The sequence below is a fragment of the Apus apus genome, chromosome 14 (genome assembly GCF_020740795.1).
Source record: "Apus apus isolate bApuApu2 chromosome 14, bApuApu2.pri.cur, whole genome shotgun sequence".
Lineage (NCBI taxonomy): Eukaryota > Metazoa > Chordata > Aves > Apodiformes > Apodidae > Apus > Apus apus.
In genome coordinates, this window is record NC_067295.1 from 9,717,128 (window position 1) to 9,737,698 (window position 20,571).

Consider the following 20,571-nt stretch of genomic DNA (forward strand, 5'->3'; position numbering starts at 1 on the left):
GCTCGGGCGCTGCCGCCGGTAGCGCGGGCGGACCGAGGGGCCGCGGGGGGACGCGGTGTCGGCGACACCGCCTGGGGCTCCCGGTGACACCGGGGGTAACGCCAGCGCCGGTCCCGCGCACAGACGGCAGGTATCGAGGCCCGCGTCTCTTGGAGATCCGCACGCCCGAGGGAAGCGGAATTCCCGATTTAACCACAGCGTCGCGACAGAGCGATCAGAACGGAACTGGTTTACAAGCAAACTGTGCCGGCCCCGGGGGTCAGAGCCGGGCCCAGACACCGCGGCGCTGTCAGCCCGTAAATTCGCGTTTCTAGACTGAAAACTGTAGGACGGGAACTCTGAGGGAAAAACTGAACGATCCAGACACGTAACTCGAGATGAGAGAGCCGGGCATCCCCCCAGACACAGCAGAACCTGACCTGGGGAAGCAGTCAGGCGTTTGCTGGAACACGGGCACAGAGCGGGGGGTTCTGGATGTTGCTGTTCCCTCCTTGTGGGGCCCTACTAAGCCACAGGGCGGGTAGACTTACTAGTATTTAAATACTTTAAATCAAATGGCTTACGGACTTTCCTGCCTCTCAACTAGCTGCTTTTCCTCTCAGAGCACACACACAACAACAGTACTATGGAGAAAATAATTACCTGTATTTATTGCAAAGGTTGGTTTGGGTATTTTTTCATACACACCAATGGATTCTATTAAAGGATGTAGCAGCTTGGAGATCATGTAATTCAAAAGGATTAAACTTCTAGAGCAACCTGGATAAGTATGAATGGAAACCATTTATTTTCTATGTAGTTTTTCAGTAATGTTCAACCTGCTCAAAAAAATTGTTTATTAATTCGGTTGAACACCTGATATTTGCTTCTCCAATTCACATTAACTAGTTACAGCAACATGACATTATCTGACAGTAGCCCTCTTGGCCAGCTGTACATACTTATTCTCTGCACAAGATGCTGCTACAGTAATTACCTCCCTCCCAGAAGTAATATCAAACAGATTTTTGTAGTTATTTACTAATAATTTATCGCTGGCTAAGACGTTCCCATTTGAGAAAAGTAAACCATATACACCACATTAAAACTTTCTTGAGATACTGTCCCCATCTAAAGAGGCAAACAAGCAGCATTTAATCCTTCTATGCAGTTACAGGTTAGGGGTCTGCCTTTTTTCTTTAGTGGAATATTTAGTTTTGAGCTAGTTTTAAGGCTTAACCAGCTACAAAAAAAAAAAAAAAAGCTCCTGTATTATCATACAGCCATAATCATATGGCTCCCATAGCCAGAGGTTTTTTCCCTTTTAAAACAGAATGCATGACTGTCCTTCAAGTCCACAGGAATTCTAGAGGCAAAGCTCTGCATTCACCCCACAGCAAGCAGTCCTAAACATGCACAAGTTCCAATCAACAATATAGGAGGTCTTTGAGTGGACTTTGTGCTTCATTGAGCCGTGGCTGATAAGGATACCAGGAGACTATAATAGTGTTAAATATTTTGTTAATATTTAACTACTAATAATTCAGTTGACAGTTTCTATTTAGTATTAGCCTTCCTTATTTAGAAGGCAAATAGGCCTCATGACATGGTTTCTGGTTTACACTTTCAAAAAGAAGGGATTATTGCTCCACAGGGAATACTTTTTGTCTCATTGTTCAGACACACAATCCTAGTAACATCCCAGGGCTTCTCTAGGATCAACATCCTCCTTTACTGATGTGTCAGCTCCTATATTTAATTTTTAAAATATACTGTTCATAGCTGTAAACAGTAGAATCCCTGCAATTTTGAAGTGAAGTTGGAAGAGCCAATAACATTCTAGCTACTATCTTATGCAACAATCAATAAGTTTTGATCCTGGATTTAAGATTAATTTCATTCTCATCCTCAGTGAATGCAGAGCCCTGCTTAATTCACCAAGCTAATTATGATTGCAACACTAGATCAGAGAAAAATTTGTTCACCAGACTAAGTATGTGAATGGCTGCACAGAAAAGTTTTGGCTTAACTGATAGCTGCTACTAATCACTCAACTCATTAAACTTTACATCTCATAATTCAGTTTACAAGTGAAACTACAGGGAATCAGACAAAGCCATTACCTCTGCTAAAAGCAATTAAATGAAAAAAGAAATCCTTGCAATGACACTGAAACAGGGTTATGTACATTTTAAGGGAGGAGTTTGGCTTTTTTTTTTATCAGACCATTGTAACAACCCAGAGATACCACCTTGCAGTTCCTCTAAAAGGAGAAAACACTTGTATACACCTCATAAAAACTGCATTAGTGAAGAAGAAATTACATTACTGATCTTCAAGTTAAGTGTTTGTCTAACTTGGCTGAAAAACTGAGAACACTGGGAAAACATTTTAAAAAATAGTATATGCATAGAAAAGCACAAAGTTACTCCAGTAATTTACAAGAGAACATTGAAAGACATTTCAAGAGTTCATAAGGAAGTACAGTCACGGTGTTCTTGGTAAATATTTTCCTTAAATCCACCTCTAGTATTTTATTAGGTGTGGCAGAAAAACAATTGTACATTTAAATTTTAAGACCTACCCATATTTGCTAATGGTGGGCTCAGACTCTTAGTTCAAAAGCAGAAGAACTCTTGAGGAACTTCTCCACACAAGAATCTTAAGTATCATTTCTTTTAATATAAATCTTTTCCTACGTTCTACTTCTCAGTTACATACAAATGCAAATTTGTTGATATTTTATAAATCAGAATATTTGTTAATCAACAGGGAGGTTTGGTGGTGATGGGCCCCCACCAGCCCCCAAATGCTTCAGCATTAGGAAAATAATTCCCAACATCAATAGACTAAAAATGCCTTTTCTTAGAGTCATCATATTACATAATTTGCTACTATGAAAAAAGTACTGTTATACCAACATCACTATTTTTACTTGTCTACTTATAAAATCTGAGATCCCAAGTTATTCCAAAAATAATGATGAAAATTTACAAGAGTAACTGTAAATTGTATATTTACACTATAAACAAATTCTACTACATTTGTAACTGTGCATCAATAGTTTAACATGGGTATTTTAAAAGCACCGTTACAAATAAAGGTATTGCACTGGTATAATAATTCACAGTAAGTTTAACTTCCAGACCTTGGTAAAACAGTGCAAGAGCTTTTCATTGTGCAAGAGCTTATTATCCAAACATTCATGGGTTATTAAGAATAAAAATTTAAGAAACTCTATATTACATGCTGCAGTGGTTTTTCTGTGATTCAGGTTTGTTTCTCTTGTAGTTCTCACTTCTTAAGAGATCTAATTTATGTATTGAAATGGTGAAAAAATCCACCAAAACTATTCAGTACAACACTGAAATGGGTGTGTTTGGCAGAGACAGGGCTCCATGTCCATTTTAGAGTCCACAGTGGTCACAGAGATTATTCCATAACGAGAGAATCCCACTGGATTGAGTAAGGAACTGTTTTCCATACTTTACAGCACTTCCCTCACTTCCAGAGGCAGCAGCTTTGACAGTCATGTCTTCATCAGGTCCTGAAGGTAACACATTGAGAAAAGGTTACTCCAAAATTGTCTTAGAACAAATAGTCAGATTAAACTCTAAAATGTTACTTGAAGTCAGGCTCAAAACTATTTTTCCTCATGTTTAATAGGCAGCTGGGACACAAAGGAAAGACCCATCAAGTCAACAGCCCATCTCCAATAGTGAGCAAGTGTGGATGTCTCTAAAGGTGTGAGAATACAGCCTGTAAGTAATGCCTCCTCAACTGCCACTCACTACCCCAGGTCTTCCTAAGGCTCATATATTATCATGGCATCTCTTCTGTTTTTTTTCCCTGGTTTTCAAATCAGTACATTTTTGTCTGTCACACTGTACCATGCCAAATAATGCCACACTTCAGTACACAGCACGTGCCAACTCATTGATTCCTGCCCTGTCTTGGGAGGGGCATTCCCCATCTATCTTTTCCATACCACTTATGACTGTATAGACCTCTAGAACATCTTATACTCTGCATTTTCTTTCAGGCTCAAGGATCCAAATCTACATGTTATTCCTTTAATAGATTTCATTCCATATATTGAGAATTCTCATTCTTTCCATTCACTTCTACTACATGACTTTAAAGACAGGAAATAGGAACAACATGCAGTATTCCATTAATAACTTCAAAAAGTTATGAATGGGAAGAAGCAGAAAATTATCGAAATTTCAAAAATGCATAGATAGTTTCTGTAATGAACAAGCTTCCTTATTAAGCCATCAGTTAGTTTTTAAGACGCTGTGTTTTTTTTTTTTTTTTAACATTGTTCATGGCTCAGGAAGCTTTTCTGATGGCCAGTTTGGTGTGGGGGTTTTTTGTTGTTAGGGGATTCTTCGGTTGTTTTTTGCAAGTTTTTTGTTTTTTGTTTTTTTGGTGTGGGTTTTGTTTTGTTTTGTTTGTTTGGGTGTTTGGGGTTTTTTTGTGGTGATGGTGTTTTTCCCCACCTCTCTCTTGACAGTATCTGCCCAAACATGTTTAACCCGTTTGGTTAAGTTCATAAATATCTCCAGATGGGGAGAGGATTTGGTCTGTCAGTAAGGGATGATCTGATTCAAACAGTTGTTTATGAGCAGGTATGAAGTACTCCTAGTGAACTTAGTTCAAAAGAGAACCTTGAATTATCTTCAGAGGTGCAGCTGTTTGTTATCCTGTATTTTACTTTAAAAGTTAAAATCAGAGAGTTTATGTTACAATGTGTAACATAACTTTCATACACTCCTTCTATTTTGGTTCCTTCTGAATTACAGTTACTAATGCAATTGTACTGAAGTTCATTTACTGTAGCATTAGGAGCTGCTGTTTTCTTGGGAGAACTTGCAATAAAGCACTTGATCTGTCTCTATGGGAAATAATAAGCCATTAATTATTTCTAATTAAAATCAATACCAAGACTTTAAATATTTTTAAATGACAGATAATTTTCACTGCTAGAAGCTCATTACAACAAAATATGCATCGATGTATGCATATTGAAAGTAGGACCATCTGCAGAGAAGTATATTACCTACTGAACTCAATATCTACAAAGGCCATATTCTTGAGATTAAGAAATGTAGGCATCGTCGTTTATAAATGTAATTTCTTCCCTGCAAATATGGATCTTGATCTGTCAACTCTAAGCCCAGTTCAGAAAAAAAGGTCTAAAAAGAGAATGACTCAACAGCCTGTTTTCTAATTGCAGATACCAGTATTGATAAAGTATCAGTAACAAATCTTTTAAAGTTGTGCTGCTGCTGTTCTTTTCCACCTCCTACAAGTTCCCTATTAAGCAATAGTTATCTGTATTCTATCTCCCTACTGCTACAATTTTCTCTCAAGAAAATTCTGCAGCTTTCACAGAATACAGTTTCTACATGAACTTTTCTGTAAACCGACAGTAGCTTTAAGATACAGTTTCAAGGAGCATCAGAAGATCATTATGAACTTCAATGATGCTTCAAAGTTAGATGTAGACACATTCTTTGCACACTGGACAGTAGCATGTCTTTTTCAGATGACTGGGGCTCAAGACAAGTAGTTAATCTATCGATTGCCTTTATGAGTTTCAAACTATTAGCTACAACTCTGCCCCAAAGTTAAACTTTTTTGTTGTTCCCCAAGAAAAAAAAAGTATTTCATGTTGCTGAAGAGGGAACTTCCCCTCACAGGAGCTGGTGAGGGTAGTGGTTAATGGCTACTTCATTACCCAGCACTTCTGGCAGACGTTTGGAGCCAGTGCCAGGACCAGTGCCGGACCACACAGCTTCTGTGCTCGCCATCCGACAGACCCGGCCGCAGCTCCCCGCACGCCCACCGCATCCCCTCCCGCTGCTTTGCTCCAGCCGGCCTCTCCCCTGCCTAGACGTCTCCAGGAAGTACCTTCGCTGCCTGGGCGCGTTCGGGCCATTTCTCCTACCCGATTTCTATGGTCTCCAGCGGTGAGAAAGATTCCCTTTTTTTTTTTTTTTTTTTTTTTTTGTTATAAGAACTGTCAGCTACGAGTGAGCGCTTTAGCGTAACGAGTTTTCACTTGAGTCTGAGGTAAGAGAGTTTCCTCAAGCTTCTGGACAAAATCAAGATTCCGCTCCACCCCAGGCTTCCCTTCCACTGACCCCCCGGCCCGGCCCGGCCCGGCCCGTCCCGTCTCTCCCTCCCTCACCTGCCGGGGTCGGCGGGGCGGCCCCGCGGGGCGGCCGCGCGCTGCAGCTCCAGGTCGGCGGGAGCGCGGGAGCGCGGCGCGGCAGCGAAGGCGGAGGAGAGGCGGCGGCTGAGGCGGTGCACCAGCCCCCGCAGCGTGCTGTCCCCGCGGCCCTTGGGCGGTGTCAGCCCGACGTCGTCCCGCAGCTCCTCCGGCGGCACCTCCAGGTTGCCCGCGTACCAGAACACCCACCAGATGAGGCTGAGGAAGATGCCGATGCCGCCCGCGTAGATAAGCAGGTCGGAGAAGAACACGTCGGCGAACACACCGGCCAGCAGCACCGCCAGGCCCAGCGCGTCAAAGGCCAGGGCCAGCCAGAAGGCGGCCACGCAGCGGCCCAGCCCGCCGGGGGCCGCCATGGCGGGGAGCGGCGGCAGCACCGCCGGCCCGGGCCGCCCGCACCTGAGGGGAGGGCGGTGCCGCCGCACCTGAGGGGCGCCCCGGCCACGCCCCCGCCGCACCTGCGCGCCAGGCCACGCCCCTGGCGGGGGCTGCGCTGAGGCGAGAGGCGGGAGGGCCGAAGGCGGGAAGAGCCGCCGCCTCCAGAGCCGCCCCGCGGTGCCAGCGGCGCGGCCGGGCACCACTCCCCTCTTATCTCAAGCCGCCCGAGGCCTTCGCTGAGCCCTGGTTCCTGCCGCTGGCCTCTCCCTGCCAGCCGCGTGGAACTCCCCTGACGGGCCCCGTCCTCCCGCCCCTGACTCGTCGAGGCGGCTGGCGCAGTTGGCACTTCCAGGCGTTGCTTCACTTTGTAAGAGAAGAGCAGGAGTCAAAGATTGGCCTGTAGTGACTGTCACCATTTTGGAGTCAAGGCATCTCTTACAGATGGTGGCTGCTGCCATTGTGCAGGTGAGCTGAGGCAGGTGCAGCTGGGCCTGGGGAACCGTTTTGAGTTGAGGCAGGATCACCTTGTGAAGGGGGTGGGGACTTTGCCTTAGTTTGCTCAGAAGGGAGGCACTCCAAGAGTGGTCTTAAGATGAACACACATGGTGTAGGCCTCTGCACTTGGAAGCAGAGGCAGGTTATTGGTGGGCAGCAGGGGTTAGCGTGCACCTGCTAAGTCATACAGACTAACTGCATGCTTGAGGAGGTTGACTTAAAGAGAGTAGTTAGAATACTTCAGGTTAACAAGCAGGAAACTAGTTTTGAATGCAAGATCAAAACCTCAGCAAGTAAAACAGTTATGTAAAAGGCAAGATACGTATTTCAGTTCATTCTTCTTTCAGTTAATAACCTGGTACGTGTCTTTCAACACTTGAGTCCTCAAACACAAGAATATATTTGGCTGTGGGCTGTCTTGCACATACTCACAAGGCCCTCGTACTGGAAGTATCAAGCCAATGGAAAGTCAGATAGGCCTGAGAGCATTCTTAGCATGTGCAGCTTCCATATATTGAGGGAAGGTCAGTGTGCCAAGAATGATGGCTGTTGAAGACCGTTCCTCCAAAGACTTAAATGCTATTGGTTTACTATAATAACTATAGACCTCCTATTTCTATCATAGTACCTGGGTCTCTTACTATTACTCCTGCTGAATGTTGAGAATGAACACTAGGAGAAGCCACTTTGTTAGTGACTGTTACTAACATTATTCTATAAAAGATATCCTTAGGAAATGACAACCTGAAATCCTCATAGAAAGAAAAATGTTAAAATAATTTTAAGTACTTCAACAATAAAGTATCTTTCACTTTGAAAACTAATGCTACTTCTACGTTGAGAAGAATTATAGTACCAAAAAGCCTATACTGCTATGCATGGTTAAAACCCAAGATACTTGATAAGAAAGTTTAAACCCAGCTTCAATAAAACACCTATGGTTCTATTTCTGACTCACATTATGGTGTTAAATAACCTTCTAACTTTTGTCCTTCTCAAAAGTCTAAGAGAAGAAGGTAATGTACCAGTTTTCCAAGTTGGAGTGAGGTTCACATACCTGCTTGGTTTTGGGGGGTTTATTCCATTAGAATCAAAATAGGCCTTTAGAAGTAAAGCTACTTTTAGGATTACCTACTTAACCCTGACAGCAGTAGGTATTCTAGTAATTGTATACAACCCTAAAAGAAATAATGTTTGCTTAATCTGAGAGTGAGAAAACAGATCTAAATACAATAGCGTAACAAATAGTGAAGGAATTTTAAGAAGAAACTGGTTTTAATAATCTTAACTCAGATTATTTGTAAGAGCTACTAAAGTCATAGTTCTAGCCCTGTGGCATTCTAGCCTTGTGCACAGAACTTGCCTCTCCCTAGGGCCCAAAATGTATTTAACTCCTTCAAAATGAGTTTGTGAACAAGTTTATCTTCTTTGCATCCCTCCTGCCAAGATTTTGGTTTGATAGTATTCAGATACTTGTTTTATTATTAGCTGTTATTCTTCCCAGTAATGCTGAATTTAAGGCCTAATCTGGAAGTGTAAATTACGTTATCACCCTCGTCCTACCAAACATACATGTAAATACAGTGATACATCTTACCTAGCTGTCAGAATCCTGGATACTGTGCAACATAAAAGGAACAAATTCTGTCCTATGCTTATGTAATTTTTATATATACTTTTTCCCTAATGGCTTTGTAGCTTTATCAGTGAGATGTCTTACCTAGCTGTATGAATTCCAGTGCTGCTAGCAGAGGCAGGACTAACTACTTGGCAGTCCCAACATAGTTTGGCTTAAGGTGCTACAGAATTTCAAGGCAGCACTTGTTAATATTTTCACTGTGAAGCATGTAGTTTTCCAGCACCTACAAGCTAGTACAGTTCACTGTCAATTACTGATACAAAAGTTAAGATTTAATTTCCTAGTTTTCCACACCTCTACAAACTAAGGAACATTTAAACATGATTAGATTAAAAACCACAATTCCAGAAAGGAGGTGAGACTATTTTGTAGCCCAGACTAGACAAGATTGTTTTTGGACAAGATCAGATCTTCTTGTTAACAGGGATCATTGAGTCAGACTAGTTTTTTTTGGCTAAGGTTTTATTTATTCCTTCGTGTAAAAAAGTGTGATAGGTGAGAACAAGATATAATGAGTTACAGGAAGTTGACATAATGGATCAAGCAATATTTTAATATTTTTTAGTGTTTCTTTTTTCACTTTTTATTAAGCATTCAGTTACCTTCTAGGTAGCAAATCTATTGATTGTTCAAAGCAGGAGATGGGATTGTTTTTTTGAACTCCACCAATTAGGCTGATTACATAATCTCTTTATGATTTTATTTCTTACTTGGATTTGAGTACAATATAGCTAATAACCTGCCATGTATTCTTACTCTGAGATGGATGTGAAGTAATCAGAGAGCAACAATTTGGTTATTCTGTAGGATTTCAAATATATAACCTTTCAGTTCTGCAGTATATGTTATTTATACCTTTATAGGACTGGTTCACTTAGCTGGCACATCCCAAATTCATACAGCCTTTCTGTTTTTCAGGTGGAAGACGCAACAGTATTACAAGCATGCAGGGATACCCTCAATTGTTCTGGTAGCAGAAACAAGACCCAAAAATGAAGGTAAGATTTTGCTTGATATCCTAAGGTAGGGCAAAGCATACAGTGATAAAAGTAAAATTGTCCTTTTTTTTTTTTTTTAAACAAATACTCTAGGTAAAAATACATTATTTAGCTTGTTATCAGGCTACTAACTTAAATATCTAAAATAAGATTGACATGTGTCACCCTGTTTCCATTATACTCAACAATTTAAGAAAAAAAATGGTAGCAGCTATTTTACATTTCAAATCACATTGAATAGATTGCTGCTTTTAGCACACATGCTTCTTGCTTCAGCCCTTGCCTGTTCCAGTGCTAAGCCTTGCTTTGGGAAAATGTAATTTATGCAGTATTTCACTCCTTGTTTTTGTTTGGAATAGTTCACTCCCTGCCCTTTGGCACTTAAAGAACTAGAGTGGTTTTAGTTTGGGCCAGGAAAGATAAAATGTAGGAAACAGCCAATGAAGATCCTGAGTTTATTTGTTCCAGCTTGTTATTTAGAAGGGAACACAAATGAATCATTACAGGTCTCAGTGAAAAAGACTCTTTAAGATTAGATTTTCTTAAGGTATTTTAGTTCATCAATATATTTTTTACTAAAAAATAAACCTTGAATGACTATATAAAACATGTTACAACAGACAACGTTCACGCTGACTGCGGCCTGCGCACTTTCTTGGGTGTTGGTTTTGGCGTTTTTGGAGACTTCTTCGCTGACTGTATCGATTTGCCAGCTTTGGGTGTTGCAAAAGACTTTGCTTCAGGCTTTTTGGGAGTCTTTTTCATCTCTTTTTCTTTCATTGCTGCTTTTGGCGTGCCGAGATGCTGGGCTTCTTTCTGTTTTGGTGATGCCTGCAAGTCTGCACACTCTTCTTTAACTTTTTTGTTATGTTTTGGAGTCTCCACAGCTGGAGCTTGTTTCTTTCTCTTGCCAAGGGGTGTTTTACTTTTCTTGCCCAGTTTGTCACCTTTTTCTGGAGTTGGTGCAATTTTCTGTATTTAAGACACACACAAAAAATTACTCTTCCACCTAGGAAACATCTTTACTGTTCTTCAAGAGGATCAATGAAAACCATTATAAATGACAAATGCTTTATATTGATTGAACTTTGCCCTAGCCCAAATAATCTATTCACATTTCAGTCTAGAACAAGAGGATTAAGCACAGAACTGTTATCATTAAAATAAGGAAGTAATAAAATAGTAAGAAAGTGAACAGATTTAATGGTGCAAGGATGCTCCTGGAGAGTCAAGTCACTGACCTCTGCTGGCAGAGCTTTAAATCACAGTCCTCTTCTTGCCTCTCAAACTGACTGTGAACTAGGCCTAATATTCTCTAGAGTTTATCACATATTCCTAAATGGCTCTCATGAAAGAAGGCTTTTGTCATCAGAACAATTCATACAACCCACCTCTAGCTGTATCTATACCAGGTCTCTGGCAACATCACATGAGCTAATCTAGACCTGTTGCATGAGAGCAGCTTGCAGCATAATACGCATTTTTTTGGTTGGCCTACATACGACGGTTCTAGTTGGACATCCCTGAAAAGATACATCATTAGATTTTAAGGATATGCTTCAATCATGAATGCAGTATAACCAAGTTGAATTTATAAGTGTTACTGTTTTATTAATCCAGATAGGTATTGGCTAAACATGAGTATTATCAGTCTGGTTGTTTTGCAGACATGTTAATGACATGATCCACATCACCTCCAATACTGGCGACAATAAGTCCACACAGTATTTAATACAAGCTGCTAGCTCTCAATTTATATTATGTGATTGTTAATGTTGCTTATTACTATTCTAGACAATGTTTTTTTTCCCTCAAGTCTTGCACTCCCTTTCTTCTGACTTCAGGCTTGTTACTTGACCTAGACAAGATTGCTGCTATTCAGGAAAATACGGAAAATGACAATAACTGTTGGCTCCCTTTGTCTGTAAGAGGGCTTAACTAAAAAATTTAAAAACCCTCAAAACCAACAAAAAACCCAAACAAACCACCTCCCTCAGGCATCCCTCCTGCATACATTCAACACTTGCTTTCATGATACATTCACAAAAAATTCACTGTTAACACACTGTTCCCTAAGTGAAAGACTTAAAATAGTTCAAAATCCTTTTTAACTGAAACCTGAGTTTCTCAATTTTATTAAACAATTACCTTCAGCTCAGCTAAGCTGGTCATTTCCAAAGGCACCAGTTGTGGAATTTCTTCATCATCATCATGATCACCTGGTTCATTGACTACTACTTTTTCTTCTATTGCAAGCTCCTGGGTAGCAGCAGCAGCATTAATTTCACTTGTCGAAGTTACTTCACTTGATTTCAGTTTTTTAGCTGCCTTCTTTGGTTTCTTGGGTTTTACCTTCTAAAATTAATTGGAAGTACATCTCAGACAAATATGGGTAAAAATAAGACAGTCTAACAAAGCTAACTTAAATATTGTTGTTCAATAGACCTGAACTGGTCAATCATATGCAAAATATGGCATTACTTTCAAAAGCTTATTATAAATAGCTCAAAAGTAAACTATAACAATGTCACGATTACAGTCTTTGAAGGTGAATGCTATGTTTGTTTTAGACATAAGAACATGAGCAGAACTCAGTACAAAAGAATTGCTAATATTTTTTTTTTTATAATGTAGGTGAGCCCCCCATATACACAAATATATGAGCTTGTGATTTATTCACATGCCACTGATTATCCAACAAATAATGGATGCACAGTCTGAATGCATGTATATCTTAATGAATGTCTTTTCAGGAGAAAAATATGAATAAACAGTAGAAGGAAAAGTCCCATGAATGAATCTCAGGTTCCTACAGTTTAGGACTAGAAATGCTTAACTAACTTATTTTCAATCTGCTTTATAACCTATGAAGGAGTTTGCATTATTTCATTCAGATTAGCGAGTATTTAATGTACTCAGAGTCAGGAGCACCTGACCCATTTGTAGCCATAAATGCCTGGAATCAATTGCTAAAGTGTTTAAACTCTATAATGCATAAAAGGAAACCAAAGAACTAGTTGTTCCAATAGCTTTTATGGAAAATCTGAAGAATTTTTTTCTTACCTTTACTTCCTTTTTTTTGAGAGATGGCTGGCTGTCAAGCTCATCCAAGTTGGAGATATTTGCAGTAAAAATTGGAAGAGCAACTGATTTCAGTGTTTTGAGGTGAAGAATTTTTACATTCTTCCAATTCTGCAACAACAAAACCAGTATATTATGTAAAAATAACAAGGCTGAATTATGAACCAACTTGGCTTTAAATCAATGAAGCAGCAGTACCTTTGGTAACTTCTCAGCAATCACCTCAGTTGCTGCAATGATATTATCTAGTATCTCATCAGCTTTCATTCCAGTGTGACCTATACGTGCTGTACTGAAAGCAAAAAGTAATATTGATATGGGGGCAAATAAACATAGTTCAAGTTACTTGTTCTTAGGCATACCCAGAAATTTAAAAAGCCCACTTATGGGCAATTATCTTAACCTTCATAAAGTTGCTACTGCAACTGCTGGGTGCTGCAGAAGTCTCTTGTAGTAACAGTCAGAATAGATTTACCTGTATTAACCCTTCTGCATTTGGATATGCAATTTCTGCCTTATATTACCAGCATATTACCAATTTAGATCCTTTTAGATGCACAATGCATGAAAAGAATGACAAGAATAGAATATTCTGGAAGTAGTTTTTATGTAATTTAACAGTAGTATTTTTCTAAGATTGTATGTGCTGTGTGATAGTGACAGTTGCCCAGAAATTCCTTAGGTATAATGAAAAAGAGACAATAAATAACTTTACTGTAAACTTCTTATTCAGTAGAAATACTGATTTCTTCATACAGGTTAAGGTTCAAAATGGCCCATATCTGGAATGGTGATCCTTAACCTCTTTTATTCACATATTAATGGAATAAAAATAACTCACTTAAAATTCCTACAGTTAAGGTACAACCACCCTTCAGGTGAAGTATGAATCTACTTATACTTACTAACAGCATCCTTTGTTGGTAACTGGGAGTGTAGTCCCCTGGATATGTTTTTGCAGTTCCTTAGCAAGATTTTTGGCTTTCAAGTTTACAGATAAAGGTACCCTAACAAAGGAAGGGGGGGGATTAAAGAAAAACATTTCAAAACCACCAACCAAACCAAACAACCCCCCCAACCCAAGCAACACTTTACTAAAAATAATCTAACCTTAAAAAAGATAATACAAAATGGATAGGTAGAATTTAAAGACCTACTTTTTCCTTTCATAGAAGTGTTTTCCTAGATGTGAGGGCAAGAGCCTTCTAATTCGCTCATCAGACAGAAAAAGATCGAATCTGTTCAGCAGGCGACGCTTTGCTTCAAATAGTTTATACTCTTTTTTGAGAGTTTTGTAGGAGATGATCTGCAATGCAGGTAACAATTTAGTCCCCACCACTGAAAACACAGCCCAGAATACTTCTCAGAACTGCACAAAATTAACTTGCATAACTGACAGTCTATCATGGTGCATTATTTTAGAATGCTGAAGACAGTAGATAGGAAAAGGATACAATACTTTTTAAGAATCCAACAATCATACAATATGGATCTGCATGTAACTGCAAATCAACAAACAGAACTGGAGTACATGGGAAAATCTAAATCAAGGTTAAATACAAAAATAAAAAGTATTTCCCAGTTTTACTGCCAGTAAACAATCCAATCCAGCTTCAAACAACCTCTAATATTATTTTACATGCTGTATTTTTCCAGTTGCTTACACAGAATATTGAGCATTTGTCTAGAAATTACATCTGAATGCTAAAGATTGTTTCGAATTACAGAAATTATTCTGAGTAAACTTTGAAGCTTAGAAAAACTACAGTTTGAATAGTCAGAAAAATCTTAGCAGAGTTCATTAACTCAGAATCACTGAGATTAGAATATTAAACAGCAGAAAACAACTGCTTTCCCTTTTCATTGGTACAAGATAAAAGAAATGACAGGACTGAACCACAACACCATGTGTCTCTTACCTGGCTTACACTTCTGATCCCGTTCTGGATTAAAAGCTTCTTGTACAGCTTTTCAGTCTGTTCTGCAGATAAATTTGGTTCATCCTTTGTGAACAGGCAAACCTCAGCTGTTTCTGGTCGAATGCCATGGGGCAGTGGGCTACAATGAGAGTATGAGATGGACAGGGAATGTCTAAGAGATGAAAGGATTTTGTTCCAGAACAAGGTCTACACTGTCTGCAGAGACCTCCTAACAAATACTGCAGGGAAGCTATGCATCTAGAGCCTGTTCTTTACTAACTACTAAACATCCTTGGTGTCACCACACACAGGACTGTAAATGGACACCATGGCTCCAAGCACACCACTGAACCCATCTGTCCTGCCAGGAGCAGTCAGCACACAGGTCCTGGGAGGAGAAGCACCCTCTCTCCTCTCTACACACCATGGCTGCATCCAGTCATTAGACAACTCTTTACTGGGGCCCAGATAAATGGATGTACACGGCCTCAATACAGTACGGCTACACTTGAAAAATAAAACTTGAAATTTATATTCGCTTTTGGGTACCACAAGAAAGATGAGATGATTTTGTGGCGAGTTAACACAAAGAAGAGATTTGATTTATTTTCGCGAGCTAGAAGATTGTAAAGCACGTACCTTGTAACCGGCAACCCACAAACCCAACGTAACGCTGTGTGTGCATGAAGGGGCACAGCCCAGCTTCCAGGGACCCCAGACCCGGGCAGAGCAGCGGGCCCCCCCGGCACTTCGGGCTCACGGCGCGGGACGGGCCAGGACGGGACGGTGGCGGTAAAATCCCTTCAAATCCCTCAGAATCAGCACAGTGCTCTTTTCCAAGCTAAAGGACCCAGGGACCCCTGCAACTACCCTGGCGAGGGTGAATTTCTTACATTTTTATAACCTGTGCCACCCGCGGGACCTTCCAGACCGTCAGCAGGAGGTGGACGTTCTCGGTCTCGTTGAGAAGCAGCGCGTTTCCCTTGGCCTTGCTTCTGGAGAAAGCCAGGAGAGCCTCCACCGCCTTCTTCACCTGCAACGGCACGACACCGGCACAGCCGGAGTTAGTTAAGGTCCAGCCCGGCCGCGCTCCCGGCCCCTTCCCGCAGTACCTGGGCGCGATCCAGCCGCTCCGGCCCGCCCGCCATGGCCCCGCCGCGCCACGTGCAGCCCCCGCGCCTGCGCACGCGGCGCCTTCCGGCGGGGCGGGGCGGGGCCCCGGGGCCAGTCCCGGCCCCTCCGCGGCCTGTCCCGGCCCCTCCGCGGCCTCAGGCGGCCCCTGCGCACCGGGCGCGGGTGCGGTGCGGTGCGCGGCCACGGCTCCGAGCGGCGCGGTGCCCGCAGGGGTCATCGCTCCCTCAGGGGGCAGCCGTGCCCCAGAGGCCGCGCTGCCCTCGGGAGGAGCCTCAGGTTCACGGCCCAGCTGAGCTGAGGAGGGAGCTCCGCAGGCCTTCGGTGCCGCCTGCTGCAGCAGCGGGGCCAGCCGCAGGTCAGACCAGGGTGCTTAGGGCTGTATCCAGTCGGGGCTTCACAGCCTCCCGAGAGCGAGACTGCTCTCCCTGTCTGGGCAGCCTGTGCCTGTGTCCAAGTGTCCTCATAGGGAAAACTAAGTTTTTGTCATCCTCGCTGTAATCTGTTGATGCTGCTGTACTGCTCCAAGCCAGGATGCTGCTGGCCACCTTTGCCTCCAGGGAACATGTTTAGGTGGCTCGTGTTTAGCTTGCTGGACCTCGGGTCCTTTTCAGCAGAGCTGCTCAGCAGCCAGTCATTCCCCAGCCATTGTTGCAAGGGCCTACTCCTTCCCAAACAAAGGTTTGCATTTGCCTTTGTTGAATATCAGAAGGTTTGTGTTGCCTAATCCCTCCAGCCTGTCTAGGTCCATCAATACATAAACCCTGGCCTCAAGGTATTGATTGGTCCCTGAGCTTGATGGTATCAGCAAATGTGATGTGACCATGGTTCAGGTCACTGTTAAAAGTTATTAAATAGAACATGTCCTAGGATAAATCCCAGCAATTCTCCATTTGTTATTGCCCTGCAGGTGGAGTACAAGCCATTATCTCTGCCCTTAGAACCCCGTTGTCCAACCAGTTGTTAGCCACCCAGTTGGACACCCAGCCAAACCATAATGTTTAGGATACAAGAAGATCGTGGAATACTTGAAAGCTGTGCCAAAGTTAAGGTGAATGCCATTCACTCCTTTCTCCTCATCTGCAAATCTCATATTGTCATGTAAAGTAATTAGGTTGGTCAGGATGATTTACAGTTGGTTAATCCATCCTTGTTTAAAACCACCTCCTTCATGTGCCCAAAATAACAATTGTTCCAAGAAGAATTGTTCCAGATGATTTTCCTAAGGACCAAGTGAGCATGACAGTTTGTGGCCCCCAGATAGGTGTTTTCGGAAGATGGGGAAACATTTGTGTTTTCAGTCATTAGGACCCTCCCTCAATTTCCTTTCAGCCAGCTCTCAGCTTTTTTTCCTGAGCATCAGGAGGGACTATTTTTATGATCACAGGAGGTTGTCCTTAAAAGAACTGCTGCCAGCTTTCCTGAGCTTTGCCCTTCAGAGCTGCCTCCTGTGGGATCCTGCCTACCAGTTCTCCAAATAAGCCAGTCTTTCTCCTGAAGTCCATGGGCTGTACTCTGCTACTCATTTTCCTCACACATCTCAGGATCTTGAACTACACTATTTCCAGGTCCCTACAGTTGAGGCTGCCACTGATCGTCATATGCCAAAACATTTATTATGTGTGTGGAACTGGTGCATATTCATTTCAGTTTAGAAATGCATTGGCTTTGCATATCTTAGAGCAGGCATGTTTCAGTTAAACTTCAACATATTATTGTGACATGCTAAAGCAGAAGTCAGATGACTGGGACATCTCTCTGAAAATAAGCCGGGCTATTCTTGTAAGGTATGATTGAACAGTATGTTTGAAGCCTGACTGTACTGGGTCAGGATAGCATTAATAGGAAGAAACTAAAGGGACTATTATTATTGACTCAATTTTTTTCAAATACCAGTCTCACTCAAGTGCATTTTTCTGCAACATTTTAAGTCTGACATGAGCAAGTTTTACTAGATGTGTTTTAATTGACTTAGAATCATTTTCGCTTGAAAGGTGTTTTGACATAGCTAACAGAGCTGTCTTGGAAAAATAACTTAATCTCTGGATAGGGAATATTTCTGCTTAATACAGCATGTAATTAGTATAAATAGTGTGCTTTTAGTGTAGCAAGTTCACAAATCAAGTTACTCTTACGAGGGAAATCAGGTTTGTTACTTTCATCAGTGTTATCGCTGAACACTAAACATGCTGCTGTAGCTCTCAATATAACTTGCATTATGGAAGTATGCATTTTTCCTCAAGCCATTTGCCACAGTTAATTACATGCTAAGATTTAAAATTACATAATTGGAAGCCATTCTACCTCATTACTTGTTTAAGAAGATGTTTCTATAGATACCTAATTTTAAACTTTCTCAAGTAGCAATTGATCCTGCAGTAAACAGGTCTTCGAGGTTTAAGATTATTCTTAGTGTGCATCCCAAAAGTTCCAGTATCAGGCTTCTGTTCCTTTTAAATTATTTGATGACAGATGTCAAAATCTCGGGTTTCTTTAAGTGTGCTTCTTGCAATAAAACTAGCACAAAGAATATGCAGAAATTAAACCAGGATTAATAAGTCCCTTACAAAAGAGATCTCAGAAGAGAATTTTCATGCTAGATCTGGAGTTCAAGCATTATTTTCTTTAGATTGTGATCTTTTGCAATCCTAGTTTATCCTCTAGCTATAATATGATTAACTGTTAGATAGAGGGATGCTCACAGTGCAAGTTACTCACTTATTCAAAGACTGTTTTATCAGAATAACAGGGGCACCTGTCTTTGTGACACAAGCTGCAAAGTTTTCTTGTTGTAATCCTTTGCCTATCATCAGTTCTACAGGCTGAACAGGTGACAGAACACGGCCTCAAGTACCTTTTTTCATCCAACAGTTAGTCTTTAATATCTCTTACTACTCTTAGTAAGAAATATGTGGACTTTTTTTAGGTGTATGTAACTGAGGGAAGATGTAGAAAAATCCAGTTTATATTAGAAGTTGAGACTTTTTGGGAAGCCAATGAAAGGATATGTATTATTGGAAGTTATATATACACAGAGGATTTTGGGTTTGTTAGCATAAATTTCCATTTTATATTAAGACTAGACTCCTTTCTAGCATTAGTTCAGAGGATAAAAATACTTTGTCAGGTTTATAGCGTGTTAAACACAAGGAAAGAAACAGGTTCACAATATAAAATCTTCAGTATTAACTCCAGTTTTGTTGGTATATTTTTCTTTACCAAATCCTCTACAGCGTATACAAAAACAGCAGAATTAGTAAGAGCCTTTAAGTATCAGTTCAGGAAGAAACAGTCTTGTCTGGAGTACATTTCATCTGCTTTAACATCAATTTTTAAACAGTCTGCATTAGGAACCAAAAAGCCAGAGTAATACAGAATCAAATATTTGGGACATTGAAACAATCTTTTTTTTTTTTCTTAGGTAGTCAGTTATAAACACTTATAAAAACACATTTCTCATAATTAACATAGTTTTTTGATGTATGAGCTGGTGCCATAAGTAGTCTAAACCAGAGATTCTTCATTGAGCAATTTTTGCTGGGCTTTTTACGCCCCTGAAACAAAAATCTGTAGAGGGGCACAAAATTAATGACCAGCAAATATCCCCGTGGATAAACCTCCTTAAAGCAGCCATTTTTTCTTACAACACAACTACACCATCATCAATAGCTTGTTGTTCAGGAATACAATTTACTACCAGAATAAATGTCTCAGGAAACCAGTGCAATCCTGTTAACGTATCAGTTCCCAATTGTTTGCAAGGATGACCAAGGTAGCTGGAATGGTTTCAAATAGGTAGTTGATGGCAATGTTGGCCAACTGACTGATGTGCCCATTCCTCATTTAGTGTGCTTCACTTCTTGGAACTTGCAGAAACAAGTAACTGTTTTCCTGTTGCAAAATAATCAGTACAGCTGCACATTTCTTGTTTGTTTTGGATTTTTTTTTTTTACATTTAATATTGTTACATATACCAAGGCTTTCACTTCAAGGACATACAGGGTCTCACTGTATAGCATTGTAATTTATGTTTTTATAAGTTACATCATGGCTATACACTTAAGCCATATCTACACTAGACTTTGGCCAACAATCGGGGAGAACAGGTGTGATCCTCATCAGTACCACACTGCACATACAGACTGCTGTAAATGTCACTATACTGGGGGGAAAAGAACCCCTCCCTTTCTACAGAAACATGGTCACAGTTTTGCTGGTGTGTTACATCCATTCCAGGTGCCAGGAACACTCTGCCAGCACTCCCAGGGTTCCTGTAGCTTCCATCCAACTTCTATTTACGTTGCAGGTTTTGGGTTTTTCCTTCAGCTGTTGTGGTTGCGCAGCTCCTTTTTTTTTTTTCATCTTCAAAGCAGCATACCACGTGTTTTCACAAAAGGAAGTATTCAAAATGATAATTTAAAAAAGTTTATTACATCAGTGAATCGGCAAATAGTATTTATTTCAAACAAAGCCACATCATCTTTTTTTCTTCTTTCATCTAGATTTAGCTGTCCTCAGCAGTAGTAAAAATGAGACTACAAAATGTAGAATGGAGATGAAACAGCCAATATGCAATATGAGGACCACTCAAATTTAATGTACTTTCAGCTCTTCTACCCAAAACGCAGCCAATTTGTGTAGATTTATGCCTTACATTTTTCTGTTGGTTACCAAATGCAAATATTTAGTACCCAAATAAAAACCTCCTTATAG

At 41.0% G+C, this 20,571-nt stretch overlaps 2 protein-coding genes across 2 annotated transcripts; both read right to left on the reverse strand.

The window, feature by feature from the left end:
* Window positions 1–6,171: 6,171 nt before the first annotated feature.
* On the reverse strand, window positions 6,172–6,573 carry LOC127390635 (transmembrane protein 238-like). The gene has a single exon (XM_051632467.1). It carries the CDS (start codon window positions 6,571–6,573, stop codon window positions 6,172–6,174), a length of 402 nt encoding a protein of 133 aa, XP_051488427.1.
* A 3,595-nt stretch (window positions 6,574–10,168) lies between these two features.
* RSL1D1 (ribosomal L1 domain containing 1) lies at window positions 10,169–15,917 on the reverse strand. Its single transcript, XM_051632496.1, has 9 exons — window positions 15,840–15,917; window positions 15,621–15,760; window positions 14,728–14,866; window positions 13,966–14,114; window positions 13,714–13,815; window positions 13,007–13,100; window positions 12,791–12,919; window positions 11,876–12,082; window positions 10,169–10,699 (listed from the first exon to the last, which is right to left on the reverse strand). Exons 1-9 carry the CDS (start codon window positions 15,873–15,875, stop codon window positions 10,355–10,357), a joined length of 1,341 nt encoding a protein of 446 aa, XP_051488456.1. The 5' UTR covers window positions 15,876–15,917; the 3' UTR covers window positions 10,169–10,354.
* Window positions 15,918–20,571: the final 4,654 nt, after the last annotated feature.